The 19185-nt window shown below is 49.6% G+C and overlaps 6 protein-coding genes across 6 annotated transcripts; 3 read left to right on the top strand and 3 right to left on the bottom strand.

Moving 5' to 3' along the window:
• Window positions 1–919: 919 nt before the first annotated feature.
• On the bottom strand, window positions 920–6817 carry AUEXF2481DRAFT_95626 (carbohydrate esterase family 8 protein; the record flags this gene model as incomplete). Its single annotated transcript, XM_013491023.1, has 3 exons — window positions 920–1729; window positions 1856–5622; window positions 5929–6817. The coding sequence occupies 3 exons, from the start codon at window positions 6815–6817 to the stop codon at window positions 980–982; spliced, it is 5406 nt and encodes a 1801-aa protein (XP_013346477.1). The 3' UTR covers window positions 920–979.
• Window positions 6818–8133: 1316 nt separating this feature from the next.
• Window positions 8134–9183, top strand: AUEXF2481DRAFT_560581 (uncharacterized protein). The gene has a single exon (XM_013491110.1). The coding sequence runs from the start codon at window positions 8297–8299 to the stop codon at window positions 8930–8932; it is 636 nt and encodes a 211-aa protein (XP_013346564.1). The 5' UTR covers window positions 8134–8296; the 3' UTR covers window positions 8933–9183.
• Window positions 9184–9392: 209 nt separating this feature from the next.
• Window positions 9393–10606, bottom strand: AUEXF2481DRAFT_46272 (uncharacterized protein; the record flags this gene model as incomplete). Its single annotated transcript, XM_013490928.1, has 2 exons — window positions 9393–10367; window positions 10418–10606. 2 exons carry the CDS (start codon window positions 10604–10606, stop codon window positions 9393–9395), a joined length of 1164 nt encoding a protein of 387 aa, XP_013346382.1.
• A 709-nt stretch (window positions 10607–11315) lies between these two features.
• Window positions 11316–13493, top strand: AUEXF2481DRAFT_106058 (uncharacterized protein; the record flags this gene model as incomplete). Its single annotated transcript, XM_013491109.1, has 1 exon — window positions 11316–13493. A coding segment is annotated over one exon (2175 nt), but the record flags the coding sequence as incomplete, so codon positions are not given.
• Window positions 13494–14734: 1241 nt separating this feature from the next.
• AUEXF2481DRAFT_27325 (uncharacterized protein) lies at window positions 14735–15454 on the bottom strand (the record flags this gene model as incomplete). Its single annotated transcript, XM_013490825.1, has 1 exon — window positions 14735–15454. The coding sequence occupies one exon, from the start codon at window positions 15452–15454 to the stop codon at window positions 14735–14737; it is 720 nt and encodes a 239-aa protein (XP_013346279.1).
• A 1404-nt stretch (window positions 15455–16858) lies between these two features.
• AUEXF2481DRAFT_86870 (uncharacterized protein) lies at window positions 16859–19023 on the top strand (the record flags this gene model as incomplete). Its single annotated transcript, XM_013491015.1, has 3 exons — window positions 16859–16885; window positions 16946–18220; window positions 18403–19023. The coding sequence occupies 3 exons, from the start codon at window positions 16859–16861 to the stop codon at window positions 18961–18963; spliced, it is 1863 nt and encodes a 620-aa protein (XP_013346469.1). The 3' UTR covers window positions 18964–19023.
• Between the last annotated feature and the right edge of the window lie 162 nt (window positions 19024–19185).

The following is a 19185-nucleotide window of genomic DNA, read 5'->3' as shown; positions in this document are numbered from 1 at the left end:
CTTGCTTAATACTATATGTAGCATCGAGATTAGTTAAGCATTAGATCGCGGCTAACCCGAACATCGCCCTAACGGGCAGTGCCACAAGTTGTATGAGGTACAAAATTTTCTGCATAGCGACATCGACGGGGCTGTGGTTTAGGGGTATAACGTCTTTTTCGCATGGTAGCTGGCTACCCATGGTCTAGAGAAGGTCTTGGGTTCGATTCCCAACTGCTCCATACTTTTTGCATCGTCTTGCGCTACTTTTGGTCTAAAGTGGTCGAGGTTTGAGTGTGGTAGGTCAAATTGAAGTTTTGAAGTCTCAACCAACTTTGACTCGGCACTACAGACGACGGGCTTACACCTGCTAACTCAGCTTCACATATGTGAGAGAGGGCTATCTGTTCTGTGTACTGCCCGAGTCTTAGATTTGATAGAGTTATTCCGAGTCCTGATATTAGGTTCCACTTGGGCATCCTCACCGAAAAAAGTGTATATCGATGCTCGATGGACACATCCCATGTCCTAAGCAATAGGGACATTTGGATAGTGGTACTGGACTGTCTATCACGACCTCGTGAAGATGCATGTTGGTGTAATGTCTTAGCGTGAGCACTGGTTTTTTTTTTTTTTTTTTTTGGACTGCCTATATCCTCCGATTGTGAACATTGTTTACGATTGTCAATATAGTAATCCGATCACTTTTGCATACTATTCTGTACATGGTTCATCCCTCATACTGTGTTGCCTGCGACTATCAACAAGGAATGAGCATCTATAATACCCATGTCAAAGCAACAAATTTCTTAGACACCTCTAACAAGAGCGGTAATACTACACTTTAGCATACAACATGAGAGTCACGCACTTTTAGACCGCACATCGGGATGTGAAGCAAGCAAGATAGAATTGAAGTATGTACATTAAAACTTTGTATACGTGTCTAGTATAACATGAAAATCATAAAAAGTGCCATGTACCAAAAACCAACAACTATCTAATCCGTACAAGCAGGTGCATTCTTCGCAGTTTTTGAAACAGTTGTAAAGACTGTAGAAGTGCTCTTTACGATCGTCGTCTTGGTAGCAGGAGCAGGCGTCACCGTAACCTTGATCGTACTTCCCTTGAGCGAGCTAGTCTTGTAAACTGTGGTCGTCGACGCCGGAAGCGTGGTCAAGATGGTCGTTGATGAATCTGCAGCATTCGTGATTGTTACAGTTGACTGCGCGGCAGTAACTACGGTGGTGCTAGACACAAGCTTCAAGCTTGTCACGGTCGCTGCTGCTGCCGAGATCTGTTCAGTTGAGCGAACAGTTGCGACACTGTAGATGGTATTTCCTGGTAGCGACACTGTGCTTAAAGCAGTGCTGTATGCAAGGCTAGTCACGGTCGATCCTGAAGCGCTCTCGGTAGTTACTGATGTCAATAGTACCACCGAGGTAAATGTCGACACGGCAGCACTTTCGGTGATGAGGTCAATCGAAGTTGCGAAAGAAGTGCTAAGAACAGTTGAGGTAACTGCCTTTACCGTGCTGGTTGGTGCGATTGTGCTCGTGCTCGTCAGGCTCGTATAGATAGTTGAACCTGCACTAGTGACCACCGAGGTCTTGATATACGAAATTACTGTGGTGCTGACGAAAATGGTAGTGGTTCCAGCAGCACGAGCCTCAAGACCTCTTTTGAAGAGCTTAGCCGCGCCTGCAGTAGGAACACAAGAAGCTGTGATAGTCGTTCCCTTCGTCGTGGTCTTTACTGAGAAGCTCGAGATGGTCACAGTAGACGGCTTCAGTGTGGTTGATGTCGTAACGTCCGATGCTGTGATCGTGGTCACACTGCTTATTGTTGTGCCTTTCAAAATCGAAGTCTGGTAAACAGTCACCAAGGAGCCCAGATTCTCAGTAACCGTGACGGGCTTCAAAGACGATGTTGAGGTTGCGAGAACCGTGCTAGTTGCTTTGACGGTCGATGTTTTCCCGGCAACAGTTGTCATGAATAAATCGGTTTCAGTACTCTTGATAGTGGTATCCTTGCCCGCAACAGTCGTCACAACCGAGACGACAGAAGTCTGCTTGATCGTGACGTCCTTTGCAGAGGCACTGACGGTAGACAAGACAACTGAGGTGGATTTCACTGTCGCAATTTTGGCGGATATTGTAGTTGTCGAAAACACAATATCTGTTGCCTTGACAACTGAAGTCTTGAGGATGGCTGGAGGGGTGACCGTAGTACCATCGTTCTCCGTCACATATGTTACTTGCGTCGAAGTGACATCCCCTTGCACAAGAGTGGTGTAGGTCGTGGCTTTCTGGACAATAGTGGTTGTGATCTGGGTGGTGATTAAGGGCAGAGTCACCGAGCTGCTTGACGACGATGTCGAAAGCATGGACGAGGACGAAGATGAAGAACTGACGCATGCGGCAGGAGCAGAACCAAATCCAGCAGTGAAAGGCTGAACATCAACAACGGAAAAGTCGATCCACGATGTAGTAGGGAAGAAATTGGCCAGTTGGAACTGAGCTACATCGACGTCGGAAAGCTGCTGCGAGAAGCTGGCGCGATTGCAAGTGCTGCTACCAGGACCGAAATTGTGGTATTCGGCAAAAGTGACACCATCAGTCTGAGGTGAAGATTTGCTCCATTGAGTCCATCCTGCCGAGCCGACAGAGTCATCGAGGTAACAACCAGCATACAAGACACGAGCAAAATTGTTCCATGGTCGTCCTAACGAGACATTCTTAAAACCGGACGAGCCTGCAGCTGGAATGATAGAGCATTGATCAAACACGAAGCCAGCAGCAGTAGTATTTGTTGCGCGCTTGGCAGCGGTAATCGAGTCGCCATCCTCGTTAGGTGAGATGGTCGAGTTGAGGAAGTAACCAGACCCAGCGCCGAAGATGAAATCAACATTGCCCTCGATGTAGGTCTTGAAGGTGAACATATTTCCAGAGATGTACAAAGTGTCTTGGTTGCCATAGATCTGGCAGCCATGCATAAAAGCATACTTGCTGCTCTTGACAGCAAATCCAAGGGAGGCAATGTTTTGCTGAGTTCCGTTGTTGTTTCTGAAATTGACATTGTAGGCATAAAAGTAGTTTCCAGTCGCATAAACAGTAGCAGCATCAACATCACTCCCAGTACCCTGAGTGTCCTCACCATAAGACTGCTGAATGGTGACCTGGTTCTTGTTGTAATCATCAGTCGAGTCAGAGTAACCCATGAAGATGGTAGTACCACTCTTGTTGACAATCAACTGCTCTTGGTATACACCAGGATAGATGAAAATGGTAGCATTGGTCTTACTCGAAGTAGGTGCGGCGTTGAGAGCGGCTTGGATAGTATCATAAGTAGTGAGACCATCGATAGCATTCTTGGAAACGACGAGAGCACCAGTAGGAGGTACAGTACCATTGTAAGAGCTTGAGCCGGACACTGTGACATTGGTGGGAGTAGTAGTGTTGACTACCGCAGGTGCAGGCGCTACAATAGAGTTCGAGTAGGTTTGATCAATCCAGGATGTGCTATCCATGATAGATGCCAAGGAGTAAGTATCAGACGTCAGGAGAGTCGCATTTCCAAATGCTTGTCGTGCAGCGACGTTGTTCTCCCAAGAGCCAGGACCAACGTTGTTATACTCGGCAAAAGTGATGTGATCGGTACGAGGGTCAGTTGCAGACCAGATCTTCCATCCTGATGGATTGATAATACTATCGAGGTATGAGTTCTTGACAACCACAAGTGCATACGCAGAGTATGGACGACCAAGATACACCGTGTTAGTGAGATCAACCGTTGCATCGGTAGCAGCAGTGAAGAGACATCGGTCAAAGATGTAGCCGCCAATGGCCGAGGCAGATGCACGACTCTGAGCAGTCATAGCAGACTTTGCTCGTTTAGCACCGATCGTGCAACCAACAAACACAGACTTGGAGTAGCCCCAGATAAAGTCGATAGCTCCAGAGATGTAACAAGACTCATAATACTGGTAGCCAGCGGTCGCACCGGTGAGAAGGGTATCTTGCCAACCTTGGAATGAGCATCCATAGAAACCGATGTCATTACCATAGATGGAAGCAGCTAAAGTGACGTAGTTTGGCTCCAGACCATCAAGGTTATCTGAGTTGATAAAGTTGACGTTGTAGAACGAAATTCTGTTCGAGGCAGTTGCGACAGTTGCAGTTTCCGCATCGTTATGACCAACTGGCAGAGGAGAAACGGAAAGACCACGTGCGAACGTCACAGTGACTGAGTTGTCCTTGTAGTTTTGTCCTGGGTTGCCAGAAGTATATCCAATGACGCGGACAGCACCTGGGCGATTGATGGAAGGGATCTGTTCGGTGTAGGTACCCGCATAGAGGAAGATCGTCTGATTGGTATTGTCGTTTGGAAGAGAAGCAAGAGCAGCGGTCAGGTTCGTGAATGAAGCATTGTGCTGACCATCAGCCGACACGACGACGGCATATTGAGGAGGCGCAGTGCCGCTATCAGGATGGGCATTGATTGATGAAGTACTAGTGGGACCCGAAACACCCGAAGATGTGCTACTTGCACCGCCGGTGGTTGTTGATGCCGGGAAACTCCACGAAGTCTCATAGTTCCAAGCAGCCTGGTCGATAAAACTGGTGTCGCCTACCCAGCTTGCAAGAGCATAAGCTGCAACCTGATCATCGGTCATGTTGGTCGCGAATGACACGCGAGCTGTACCGGTTACCCATGATCCAGGGCCTGTGTTGTTGTACTCTCCGAGGAATACATTAGATGTCTGAGGGTTGCTAGTCGACCAGACCTGCCAGCCAGCAGCATTGATATGCTTGTCGAGGTAACTGTTCTTGTAGACAACTGTAGAGTAGTTACTGTAAGGACGACCGAGGAAACTGGCTGAAAATGTGCTTCCGTAGGTTGAGGTATATGTGACGTAGCAGCTGTCAAAGATGTATGCCGATGGGGTGCCCAAAACGCGGCCTTGAGCAGATACACATGCGCCTTTGGTGTTGGAAGCAATGACCGACTTGTAGAAGTAGGCTGTTCCAAAACCCCAGATGAAATCAACGCTACCCTCGACGTAACAGTTTGAGAAGACTTGAACACCCTTATTGGCCAAAAGAGTATCTTGGAAGCCAATGAACGAGCAACCGTAGGCAGCCATGTTGTTACCATAGAAATCGGCGGCAAGAGCGGCTGTGTTGGCTGTTTGGGGGTATGAATTGATAAAGTCGATGTTGTATAAAGCCAGACCGGAGTTATCGTTGGTCTTCTTTGAATTGATGACAGGAGTCTGCTCGTTTTGACCTGCGGAGGTGAGTCTTCCACTCGAGAACTGAATCTTGACCTGGTTCTGGCTGTAATCATTCTTGAAACTAGTCTCTCCAAGGAGAGTGACCTTGCCGTTTCTGGTGATGCTGATCTGCTCATTGTATGTGCCAGGCTTGATGTAGATAGTGTATGGCTTGCTATCATTAGGGAGAGCGGCGATAGCGGCAGAGATGTTGTTGTACTGGCAGGCGGTACCATTCTGGGATACAATCAAAGTTGCTGAAGGAGTAGGCGTAGCACAGACGCTCGAACTGGAAGCAATCACAGTGCTACTGCCAGCGATGCTGCCGCTGGAGACACTGCTCGTCAATTCAGATGATGTAGATGATACTGATGACATGGTTGATGACACTGAAGAGCTTACAGCAGAGCTGGAGACAGTGGCGATCTGGACAGAATCAGAAGCTTGGATTGCACTCAGGACATCGGAGTCAATCCATGTAGTGTCAAAAGAGTTATAGCCAGCAAACGCATTTCCAAAGACCTTGTCGATTGTGAAAGCGGAAACCTGATCAACAGAAAGTTGTATATCACAGACACCAGGTCTGGCTTTGAGGTTGGCGGCGTTGGCTGAATACGAACCAGCACCAGAGTTGGCGAATTCTCCGTAGAAGGCGGTATAATTGCAAGAAGTACCATAGAATCCGCTGGGAGCGATCAAACTCCCAAGATTACTATTACGGTAGATCGCTTGAGTGTAGTTGCCGTTGGGTGCCGCGAGGTAAACGTAAGTGTTGGTGAAGCCAGCTTTCTGAACCACAGAACTAGAGTCGACGACAATTGTGGAGTTACCATTATTCGCAATGCCAGGAGCTACACCTTTGGCGTACATAATGGAAGCGCTGCCGACGGTCGGTACAATTATAGATCCATAGACGTATACAGTAGGATAGTTGTAAAAGAGCTTGTCCGATCCCTCGATGTAGGAATTTGCAATCAGAGCCGTTCCGTAAGAAGAGGAATAGACACCCGCCCCGTTAGATATCAGGGCACAGTTGTAGAACCCATGCTTAGAGCCTCTAATCGACACAGCAGGGGCAGTTCCAGTACCGGTGTTGGTCAAGTTAAGATTCTTGAAGGTGACTCCTTTAGTGGCACTCGTGGCAATACTGACCACACCGTTGGCGCCACTTGCAATGATAACGACCTGATTTTGGGCAACAGAACTAGCAGTGGGTCCAATGATGGTCACAGTCTGAGTACCGCTGATAGCGATGCTCTCAGAGTATGTACCTGCCTTGACGACGACTGTAGGGATACCACTGTTCTGAGCAGCATTGATGGCAGCATTGATAGCGGTGAATTGAGCCGAGCCATCTGTAGCCACCGTCAGTGCGGTCAGTCCAGAAGAAATGGATGAAGAGACGGCGGTGGACGAGCTCGATGATACAAGAGAAGAACTGGAGGCAGTCGACGGTAAGAGCGAAGCGGTCGAAGAGGTCAATGTCGATGTACTGATCGTTGAGTTCTGACAAACAGCGACAGCAGCAATTCCAGCAATGCTGATCAAGGTCGAAGCCTTCATGGCGATGGTGACCACCTCTGAGGGAAGGGGATGGACAGATGAATCGTTGTGAGAAGGTGCTCGAGGGTGAAGATCAACGAGTGATGGGCATTGCAGCTAATATATCTCGCTCGAGGACCATATAAAGGACCACATATGGAGCCTCTTTCGGCATGGCCGAACGATACGATACGTAGCTGGTCGGCCTGAAGATCCGGCAGGCTCGGTAGACCGTGAGCCGAGTCTAGTCGATGACCAGGAAGGTGCGGAGGGCTGTCCCTGCTATGGGATGCGGTTCAATGCACGTGTCGTTTGCGAGGTGGAGGCAAACAAGCGTCGGATCACGCATGGCGCTAGCAGGTGTATAGTGATGCTAGCAGGTAAGTACCTAACAGAGCGCAAGATCATGGACACACCCCGAATTTTGCAATCAGGGCGCACACCATCTCTGAGACCCTTCCGCTCCAGTGAGTGTCTTTAAATCACCTTACGAGCATTGTCCAGTGTTAACAAAACATGTCTTGTGTTTTCGAGGCTTTGTTCCCAGATTCGATATGTACAGGGTTTAGGCTGATGGATCATTTCTCGACATTTGCCGGCACTATGGGCAAAGTATAAGCCTCCCCAACTGGTAGAAGGCCGACATTAGAGTTCTGAAGCTTTTGATCGTTTAGCGAGTATGCGAGCTATCTGCAGGATGGATTTCTAGAATGCAGAGGCGCTCTGCCGCAAGAAAGATCAATACATGCATCTCCTAACCACAATTCGGCTCGCGAGGGCGATCTTACCACCCTTTACATGGAGATCTATTCCCGATCGTCTCGACCGCGTACAATGTCTACCACGGAAGGTTTGAATATTCCGCTTCGTTTGACAGTAGGAGGATTGATAGGCTTTCGTGGTTTCGAGGGCTTACAAAAACATCGTTTGGTGCATTCCCGGCGGGATGCTATCCGCAACTATGGACACGCGGGACCCACCCACCACATGCGTGGAAATGAAAGATGTGGAGGCTCAGCGTGCTTGTGTAGAGGAGAGGCTTCAGGTCGCTTGACGCGCCGCCGCAAAGGCACGGAGAAATTTGCGGTGCCGGGGTGCTATTTCGTCCAGATTTCGGAAGGGCCGAGAACAAGGGCAGACCCACAATTTCCCCAAATGGTCGTTGAGATTTGAAGCATTGTCCAATGCGATACAAGGCAGCTGAAGATACGGAAGATGTGGGTGGATGGCGGTAAGAGACGATGGAATCTGGGAGGGAGGTCGGTGAGTAGGAGACCAAAGTTGTCCCTGTCTGTCCGACTCAGGTGGCTCCCGGGTCCTCTGAAGAACTCGTAACCCGAAAAGCTGACACCTGCCAAAATCGAGCTTGTCCAACAGTTTGGGACGCAGATAATCCTCCGCATCCTCGGCGATCATTTTGGGGATCTGTTATTCCAGACATGGACAGATCTGCAGCGACCTGTGAACGACCGCATATCACAGTGGCCACGTCGAATAGCTATGCGAAAGCGGTACGTATCTTCAACATGGGTCAGGGCTGGCTTCAGGCACAGAAGCCACACTGAACGGAAACGCATGCTCGCTTCCAAAGTAAAAGTTGCAGGCCGCCTGACGGAAGATATCTACGAGTCAGACACGCAACCTCGTTGTCCACTTGTCAAGCATGGTGCATGTATGTACCACGGGACAGCCCGGCTTTGTCATTCATCCTGCATGCATGCCCATGTAACAAGCTCTGGATCAAGAACGAGATCAAGCATTTGTTTATCCGCCCTGCTGGATCGGACAGTCACTCTTGGGAACTCAACTGAGTGTACAGACACAGCAAATCCGGTCTTTTGCTCATCGCTCAATTCCAATGATATTCGAGAATTTCAAGACATGTTCGACCTGGTTCCCAGTTTCATCATCGTTGCGCTCCCGAGATCTACAGTAAACGCTTTCCCCGGCCGCCGTTATACAATGGAGTCTGCACTTGCCGACGTTCGAGGTGAGCTGAGAAGCGGCATCAATCGAGTGGGGGCAAACGCACAAAGCTTGACCTGCTCGAAGATCATCTTGGGGCGGCCTATTTCGGTCTGCAGCAGGCGGCACCATGCTTCTGCCACTCGACACAGATGGACACGGCAAGACTGAACGTCGAAGAAATCGATTGAAATCGATAAGGACATAGCATTAAAGTTTGACAGCTAATGTAGGTACTTGTACATATCATGTACTCTTCAAGCGTATGGGTTCTGTGAGCTCTTGTTGGTGGAGAACTATTATTCCGTCGAGCTGAAGGAGGCTGCGTATTATTAAATCCGGAAGGTTCCTGCTAGCACGCAAACAGTAGCAGCTGCTGATATATCGGCCTATGGTTAGAAGCCTCTTCAGTCACCATGTTCTAATAGTGGCAGGTGTTTGTCACGGCGCCACAGGTCATTCTGGCGTAGAAGTACGAAGCACAGCATTTCCCCTTACGGTGAACTGTCAAGCACAAGCGCATGAAATAATGGATAAGGCTGAAGAGATATGATGAATTAGAACAAGTATGTGAAACCTCTCAGACGCCTTCACTACGCAACGTGCAGTCCGATATGTAATTATACGCTGATCAGAAGCGAGCAAAGGCAAGCTCAAAGGCAAGACCCAGGGTCAACTTTGCATGCTGCAGCATGTGATCAAAGTTCAAGTATTCGATCTTGTCCTCGGTCGTGTGGATCTTGTTGTCGCTGTATTTGAAGTCACTCTCAATGACGAATGCACTAGGGTAACCGGCCTTGCTGGCACTGGCATGATCAGAGCATGCATAACCACACTTGGTAAGGACATAAGGAATGTCGCAGTAGGTGGTGACGACCTTCTTAATGAACTCAGTGAGGCCAGGGTCGACAAAATCGGTAATGACGCCAACACTCTCGGGCTCGCCAGCATCAAGAGTCTTTTGAATGTAGCCAGTCATGTCTTGCTGGAGCATGGCCTTGACATCACGGCCAGCCTTCTCGTAGGTCTGGAAAATGGCTTGCGATCCGAGAAGACCGCCCTCTTCTGCGCTGTACCAGTGGAACTCGACGGTGTTCTCTTGCTTGCCCTGAACGATGTCCTGGTTGAGGAGCAAGACACGGAGCGCCTCAAGGATAGTCACGGTACCGCTACCATCGTCATCAGCGCCGGGTGCGGCAAGAAGTGAAGGGAAGAACAGGTTGATGCTGTCCTGGTGGGCACCAATCACGACTGTCTTGTTGGTCTTGCCGGGGAGCGTGGCGATGATAGAGTTCTGTCCCCAGGCATGCTCAAAGTGCTTGACGTTTGCACCATGCTTGAGAGCTCCAGCATGTGCTAGAGTGTCGTTGACCTGACCCAGAAGCCAGAACGATGACTTTGCACCGTATTCACTCTTGTAGTAGCGTGTGTGGAAGGCGGTAAAGATCTCGAGATGGTCGTGCATGTTTGACTTGGTCAGATTGCCGGCGAGAGACTTGACAGTCGAGTTGTACTCGGTATGGGCTGGGAACTTGACGGCGGCGTTGGACTTGGGAATGGAGCCCAGATCGGGTGTGTCGGTGATGTCGAAGAACGAGATGCCTTCCTATCACGTCTTTAGCTAGGGCTCCCGCACGTCGACATGGATACACTCACTCTTCTCAGAGCCCATTTCTCCGCATCCGTCACCCATTTGGTCTCTCCAGGACTCAGCTCGATTAGATACTGCTCAGGCGACATGAAGCCTTGCACTTGCTGGGCAGCATTCTGGGCGATTCTTGGGACACTGAATGCCTGAACGGCGAGGCCAGATGCGCATGCAGCAAGGATAGATGATGTCTTCATGATTTGTTGATTATGATTAGAGGTATGGAGAACAGAGAGGTGTCGCAGTTGGATGTGACTGCCTATCGTGGGGAGTTGACCGAACAACGCTTGTATCGAAAGCGGCAGGTACGCACGTCATTGCCGCAGGTCACGGCATGTGATCGCGATGGCTGTGATGCACATCTGCTCGGTCTTGAATATTAGCCAGGGATTCTTCCATGAAGCGATCAAGATTGTGGCATAAATTGATCCAGTAGCTTGAACGAATGTGATCTGAGTTGGTAACGCCCATCGGCATCACCATGTGCTGAAAAGCGCTCAATGTGAACAATATATGTTGATGCATCCGGAATCCTCTCATAACCCGCCTCGATAGTATAACGGCTAGTACGAAGGTCTCATATCGGTCATCGAAATGACCAAGCATGGCTTGGGTAATCCTTAGATGGGAGTTCGATTCTCCCTCGAGGCAATCCTTTTTGTCCATGCAGGATCTCCAAGCCCACTCGCGCCGCAGCAGCTGCTGCTACCTCGAAAATGCGCATTTCTTTTGTTTGACAATTGCAATCCCTGATGCTTTGCAAATTTCGCAAATTTCATCACTCTCATTCAGATTCGATTTGATGTTCCGTTCAATTTTGTAGCCAGTACACACGTGAACCCGCGCCGCTGAAGTCGCCTCCCAACGCGTCTTCCCGCATCAAGTCGATGGGCGAAATAATACACACTCATGGATAATCTGCTGGGTGGGCTGAATCACGCCCAGAGGCTTGCAGTGACCTCGCCATCACTGGCTCTGCAAGTTCTGGCGCCTCCTGGATCTGGCAAAACCAAAACACTTACCGCTCGAGTCTCACATCTCATTACCGAAAGGGGACTGAAGCCATGGAACATCGTTGTCTGCACTTTTACCGTCAAAGCGGCGCGAGAGATGAAGGAAAGGATCAAGGACCTTGTTGGTGATGGTCTCGAGAAGAAGCTCATTCTGGGCACTTTCCATTCAGTCGCTCGCCGCTTTCTTGTGTCTTATGGCAACTTGATCGGTATTGAGAAAAACTTCGGAATTGCCGACATGTCGGACAGTAAGGCCATCATGAACCGCATCATCAAACGTCAGGGATTCTCCATTGAACCAGGAAGTGCTGGAGCCAGGATTTCAAGTCTCAAAGCCAAAAGCATCAGCGCCGAACAATATGGACTCACTCGCAAAGCTGCTGAGCAAGAGTTCAGTGTTGTGTACGCCGAATATGAGGAAGCATTGCGAACATCCAACCTCTTGGACTACGATGATCTGCTTCTTCGTTGCGCTCTACTGCTCCGTAAACATCCCGAGTGTGTCTCCAACATCGAGGCTGTTCTTATCGACGAGTTTCAAGACACCAACAGCGTACAATTCGAGCTCATGTGCCTGTTCTCTCAGTTCAAGAGAAATGTCACTATCGTTGGCGATCCTGATCAAAGTATCTACGGATGGCGAAACGCCGAAATCAAGAATCTGGAACGAATGGAGAAACGCTTCCCTGGCACAGACGTGATACATCTGGAAGAAAACTACAGATCAGCGGGAGCAATTCTTCAGTCAGCGCAAAAAGTGATCGAGCAAGACGAGAGTAGGCCATCCAAGGCTCTCAAGCCTACCTTTGGTGTAGGAGACCGGCCTGTCCTACGCAAACTTCCTACGGCAGACGCCGAGGCAAAGTGGCTTGTTGCAGAAATCATGAGGACGCAGGCCTTGTGTGCAGATTTGCTCAAGCCAAATGACTTTGCTATATTGCTTCGCTCGGCAGCTGTTTCCAGACACATCGAATCAGCTCTCGGCAACTCAGGCATACCATATCGCATGGTTGGTGGAACCAAGTTTTTTGATCGTATTGAGGTCAAGATGGTGCTGGACTATCTTCGTGTCATCAACCAGCCTGATCATAATGATGCACTCCTGCGCATCATCAATGTGCCCACCCGCGGCGTCGGCGACGTCACCGTCAAAGCTCTTATAGATGAAGCGGAAAGGAAAAGCAGCAGTCTATGGAAAACTGTGCTCAACAGTGTTCAGGGCAAGGCCCGATCAGATACGAAACTCTCCGCTCAGGGATCGAAGGGTCTCACGGATCTGGTCAATCTTGTCCTCACTGGCCAGAAGAAGATCAAGGGCTCAGACGAACAGCAAGCATCTCCGTTCGAACTGGTAGAGTACCTCATCAAAAAGCTTGAGCTGTCCAAGTACTTGCAAAAGAAGTACCCAGACGATTACGAAACTCGATGGGCTAATATCGAGGAACTCAAAGCGCAAACGGCAGACTTGACAGCAGCCATGGCTCACGGTGAAGAGTTTGTCGAAGAGGAAATCTTGCCTGATATTGAGGGGTTGGAACAGCGACTCATGAATACTCACGAGGACGCATTGACACTATTCCTTGCGAACATTGCACTGTCAAGTGAGGTCCAAAGAAAGCAGGATGAGAATCCTGATGAGACACAACAACACGTTACGATATCCACGATACACGCAGCAAAAGGTCTCGAATGGCCTATCGTGTTCATACCTGCCTGCTATGAAGGCTCAATACCACATTCAAGAGCTGACGACATTGATGAAGAACGTCGCTTGTTGTACGTCGGCATGACCAGAGCTCAAGCATTGCTGTACTTGAGCTGTCCAAACAAGAACAGTCAGTCTGGAGAAACAACAATGTCTCACTTCCTTACACAGAGAGGAATAGAGGCATTTTTCGAAACACAAGGACCCAAGCTTTACGATGATGCGGTGGTTGAGTTGGCGAAAATATTGAGAAGAGACAAGCCTGCTCTCGGACAACTCATCGAAGCACGTAGCACATACGAGAAGCCTGAAGATACCCACTGGCCTCTGGATGGTACTTTTCCTAAGAGTGAAAAGTCAAGATGGGACCATGGACGTGAGATTGACTTCAAAGAAGGAGCGTTTGCGAATAAGCGACGCAGGACAGAAAATGAGCAACAAGGTGGACCTACGGTACCAGTTGCCGGATTCATGCCAGCATCGAAAGTTACAATGCAGAATCAAGCTGGCTTCTCTACTGCCTCAATGAGTATACCAGCCAAAGTCACGACAGCTGCGATGCGCATGCAAGAGCTAGAATCTGCTCAAGAAGATGCTAGACTTCGAGATATCGATGGACGAAAAGCACCAATCAAAAAGAACAAAGCTGTCGAGGGATCTGCCAACATTATGTCTTTCTTCGGCAAGCCAAAGACGACCACTGCATTACCACAGACAGCGGGATTGACACGCACATCGAGTGTTCCCGAGGCACATCTACCACCGAGAGCACCAGTGTCTGTGTCTCGTCATGCGTCCAACCCTCTTCACGACATCTCGAATATGTCTTCTACACGACCAGCAGGAAACCTAGAACGTCCTGCCATCCCGCCAGCGAAAGCAGCACAAATCACAAACTTCAAACTCCGGACAACGCCTTTGACGACGAAACCTGTATCAACCAACAAGATGGACAAGGAAGGTAATCAGACAACAACGGCCTCTCGACCATATGCATTCTTCTCAAGCCCACCTCCTCCAGAGCCACCTTCTTCGCCACCCGAAGAGGAGAAGGTAGAAGTGTTCAAACCGGCGACTACTTTCCATTCTACCAGCGTGGCACAGGTGGGCAATAAGGTTGTTCCCGGACGTAGATTGGGCATGGGACGTGTTTTTAAGCCTTGGAGCGCTAGAGGCGGTCGAGGCGGATGATGATCAGCATGATGGATGAGTGGGACTTGGTACGATTGTATTGCATACACGGCATTGCTTGGTTGGAAAGCATTCTAGATTGTATCGTTTCAAGAGTCGGGTTGCATGGTGTTCGTGGGTTATTGTACATGGATTTATCGTTGGAAGTAGCTATTGGTATTGCTTCAAATGCATGATGAGCGGACAATGCAAGACCATGCTACTTTTGAGGTCGCTGCTTCCTGAACTGAGTATTTCGACGTCAATCTGAATCTATCCGGTGTATGAAGAGCTACTTTCAATGCCTCCTCATATTGCTACGCTTAGCCATTCCTTGTGACTGCGCGTAGAGCGATATCTCATGCTCGTCGCTGTCAAGGATGCACCATCTACTGGCGTTCGAACGGTTGTGTCTCTCCTCCCTTTTGTCCTTGTCTTCAAGCCTCTGGCTGCGCAGCATAGATCCTCACAGGATAAAGGTCCTTGGGGAAGCCTCTCTGCAACTCAGTAGCCACAATCTTCAGGCCAGCCTCCTTGAACAAATCCCTAAACTTGTCATCCGTCCGCGTAACACTCGAATCCGTCTCATCATAGACATCCTCGCCAAACTGATGATTTGACAGATTCTCCTTTAGCACAATCCAACCTCCTGGTGAAAGATGTTTCTGCACACGCTTGAACAGCGCATTGACTTGAGCATCCGTACATTGGCCCAAGCACCATTGGATCCAGATGACGTCGTAGGTATGCTCAGGCTCCCAGGCTTCAAGACCAACATTGTAGATCTTTCCAATCTTTCCTGCATCCCGAAGCTCTTTGAAGTCGTCACCCTCGGAGACTTGATTGGTGAATTTCTCGACTGGCTCTACGATATCTGTGACGTCGGATACCTTTGAGAGGAGACCGAGAGTGATACGACCGATTCCAGCGCCGCAGTCGACAATGCGGGAGAGAGGTGCGGTTGCAGGGTGGAGTTTGGAGGCACGGCGGAGTTTTGCGAGGAAGGTGGAAGATTGTTGGAGGTCGATGCGAGAGACTTGGGGGAAGCCGCCGAGCATACCCGTCACGGATGGGTCGCAGGAGTTCCAGTATGTGAGTGCGACGGATGTGTCGATTTGCGAGTCTGGAGCGGGCATGGCGCTGGAGTTGGAGGTCATTGTGTTGAGAGATGTGTGTCGACACTGTCTCGGACAAGTACCGCGCGTTTGGATATCAAGAGCCGGGAATGTCTTGTTGTCGTCGTTGGTCCCGAGTGTGTGAGCGGGCAGCACGCAGAAGTTGCGGGAAGACGCGTCGATCAACACGTCACGTCAGACCTCGAATCTACAAGACAATCCTTCACCAATATCCGACTGGGACGCCAGCTTCGACTTTCCTACGATATTTGTGCGCTTCATGCCGCACCGCAAACCACTTCAAGTGGAAAACACGACGGCAGGCACCTAGATTCAAGCTACCTGTGTATGAATAACACTGTGCGTATATAAACTTGTCTTGGCGGTATCTGCCATACCAAAACGCCGTGAAACCCGCATTAAATATGTTTGAGAAGACATGTTTGGTGCGAAGAAATACAGAGACACCAATCCGTACAGACGATAGAGTTGGCAAGGTGTGAGGGAATGGTACCGAATCTCGAAGAGATTGCACACTTTTGGTCAATATGTTGCCGGAAGGTGCACGTGGAAACGACGGTGGTCTTCTTGTGTATTCCGTGAAAGCGCACATGTCACCCTCTGTCTGGGAATGGAGACTACTTGCTATCATGAGCTAATGCATTCCGTTAGGCCTCGGAGGTAAATAACGAAAGATCTTGTGCCTCCATCATCGGATTAGTCGCTGCTTGTTAACAGTCTTATATTGAGTAGGCACAACTCCGAAAATTGCTTCAAGCGGAAACACGATGGGGAGTAGATTACAGGCCTTTCGTACTTGTAGCCTGTTTCACACAAGTTTCGGAAGATGTGTCCAAGAGTGTTCATTTAGTCTTCTGGGGCCATTGTTCACGGTACACGGATGAGAGACGCGCCGAACGTGTAACGCGTCATGTCCAAATTTGATCAATACGTCACAGCCATGAATCGGGTATGCCTATAAGTCTTGAGCAGCATCACTCGGTGACGGTGATGAAACAGGGAGACACGACTGTCGAAACAAGGCTCGAGCCGCGAATGATATAGAAATGGAACGCGAGAAGTATTGCCATGGTGCAATCGAATGGAATCTTCTTCCTGATGCTGCACACGCGTAGAGACGCGATAGGAGTGCATAGTGCATAGTGCATGTGCCGAATACATGCAGGAGATGCTGCAGGCTTTAAATGTCCGACGCGCTCCTTTCTTTCGAGCGCGGCAACATGTCGAGGCGACTGCAGTTCGAAAGCAGTAGTGGACTTGAGTGGTCTGCGGAAGTGGATGTTGCTACAGATTCAAGCTGAGGAAAGCACGTGCGCATGGATCCGGAGGCCGGTTAAACAAGAGAGCGATCTTTCGATCTGCATCTCGATGAAGAGCGGCTCTGCGACTGCATCGAAGATGGACCAACTCCTAAACGCAACCAAAATGTATTGGATAGAAGAGAAGACTCCGGTTCTCAGAACCTCTGCTTCCTCTTGTCAACCAAGGCAGACAAGCATACCCACCGTGTAGATGTCTCTGACACAGAGTCGAGTGTTTCCCGTCAGTTCTCTCGTCTCTATCGACTGCGTACCCATTATTCTTTCGACCTCGCCGCGCCATTCCACCAAAACAAACAAACGGCCGGCCTTTCCGACCTCTGCCTCTGCCTCTGCTTTAACTAGGTCTGCCCAACGCCACCTCATTCCGTCCGAAGACGAGCATGACAAGCCGAGTCATGTCGCAGACGTAGCCATTCATCAACCCGACTTGAGTGGCCTTGGGATATCGACGTCAACTCAGGATGAGATGGAACAACAACAAGATGCGATGGTCGCTCTTTCAGGCGTAGACAGCATCCAAGCCTTTGGCGCTGCCATCGGCCTCGAACAAGATGCTCTAGGCAATCTGCTGGTCTCGATGGCTAGCGACAACTCAAAGTCCATTCTTGGGTACTCGACAACAGAGCTGTTCGCCCTGGAGAGTTTCCATGATTTGCTCGAGCCTTACGAGTCAAAGGCCTTTATCGACCACATGGCTGCTGCTCATGATCGCGCTAATTATTCAAGTACCCGCAATGTCTTCGAGATGAACATCAAGGCACCGGATGGCTCCGATAACCGCTTCTCTTGCGTCGTGCACGCTGATATCACCAGACCTTCGCTGCTTCTTTGCGAGCTCGTGCCTCAACATGGTGCCCGCTCGCCCTGTGCATTGCCCCGTTACCGTCAACTCTCGCCCGCAAGACAATTGAGACCGAAGTATTACCGACATCTGAGGAGGGATAGTGCTACCAATGCCATGGCCATTATGGACAAAGCGCACTCTACTGTCTCAGTCGCGTCAACCATAGATGGCTTGTTGGAATCCCTCGTCGCGTCCATAAAGAATGCAACAGGCCATCAAGATGTCTTCGTTCATCGCTTTGACGAAGACCGGACCGGCCGACTAATCGCGCAGAGCAAACATGAAGAGAGCTATCAATATTTTGCCAACAGCACCGGTCCAACATCTTGCAGCATGTCACATGATTGTCTGAGAATGTTCCGCACTCTGGAGGTTCAAGTCCATAGAGGTCAAGAGACGTCCTGCCTACTCGATCGACCCGACAGTATGCTCGAGCGTCCCCTGGAGAGCAAATCGCTATATATGAGAACCATGCCTCATTTCCAGGTTGCCGATGCCGATACCAAACTTGCTCGATCTCGTGTGCTTGTACCTCTCATGATCTCAGGGAAAATCTGGGGTGTTGTGACTGGATACTCCTTTCTCGAAAACGAAGCCCCGCTCACTTTCCTCTGTCGCAATGTATGTCGACAAGTCGCGGACTCGGCATCGCGGAAAATGGAAAACATCATGACCTCTCATGTTCTAGAAGCTCGCGGACCACGTTTCGCCCGAGGCACTAGAGAACTCTCTGAAACCACCATCCTAGCTCCGCGAGACACATTGAACTTACTCCAGGCCGACTTTGCTATATCATCTATCAGTGGCACCAGAAAATCATAGGAACGGCGACAGAACCACAAGAAGCCTTCGCTTTAGTGGAGTATCTGCAATTGCGCCGACTCAAAAGGAACCTAATGTCTTCTAATTTCGCAGCCGACTTCCCCAATCTGAGGTACAACCCTGGATTTCGCTCTGTTGAGAAACTGTTACTCGTCCCCATTTCTTCGGACGGTGAAGACTTTGTAGTCTACTTCCGTGAAGCGATCTCAACCTCTTCACACCAGTCGGTCGAGACATGGGATGAGTCAGAGCCTCAGATTGCAGCGATTACCCATACAGTCTATGTTAGATTTAGCGCCTTGTGGAAGGAAAAAGAGGAGGCATTGCAACAAAGCCGCCTATACAAGCTTCTACTTTCGAATTCTAGCCACGAATTTCGGACTCTTTTGAACGCAATTTCGAACTATCTCGAGTTTGCAGGAGAAGGCCAACTCGAAGCCAAGGAAAGCGAGGTTGTAACCTTGGCCAAGGCTACATCACAGTCACTGTTGGGCGCAGTGACGAAGCTGTTGGATTGTGTTGACAGGAACTTGCAGCCTTGATTTGCTCACGGTTGTCATGATCCATCTACAACATACCAAACTACACTTCACAGCGTCAGAATCTCCGCAAGATCCGATGAACGAGCTATGTTCTTTTGATTACCTGCTCATTTGGCTGGGTAGCCTCTGCGCCCGGAACCTTGGAGGACGGAAGTTTGACAGAATGCGCACCTGGAAAATCTTATCCAGTGGTTTTGTCGACCACTCTGACGCTCCTGCCGT

The sequence above is a fragment of the Aureobasidium subglaciale genome, assembly GCF_000721755.1.
Source record: "Aureobasidium subglaciale EXF-2481 unplaced genomic scaffold scaffold_4, whole genome shotgun sequence".
NCBI lineage: Eukaryota > Fungi > Ascomycota > Dothideomycetes > Dothideales > Saccotheciaceae > Aureobasidium > Aureobasidium subglaciale.
This window is presented reverse-complemented; position numbering and strand designations above follow the sequence as displayed.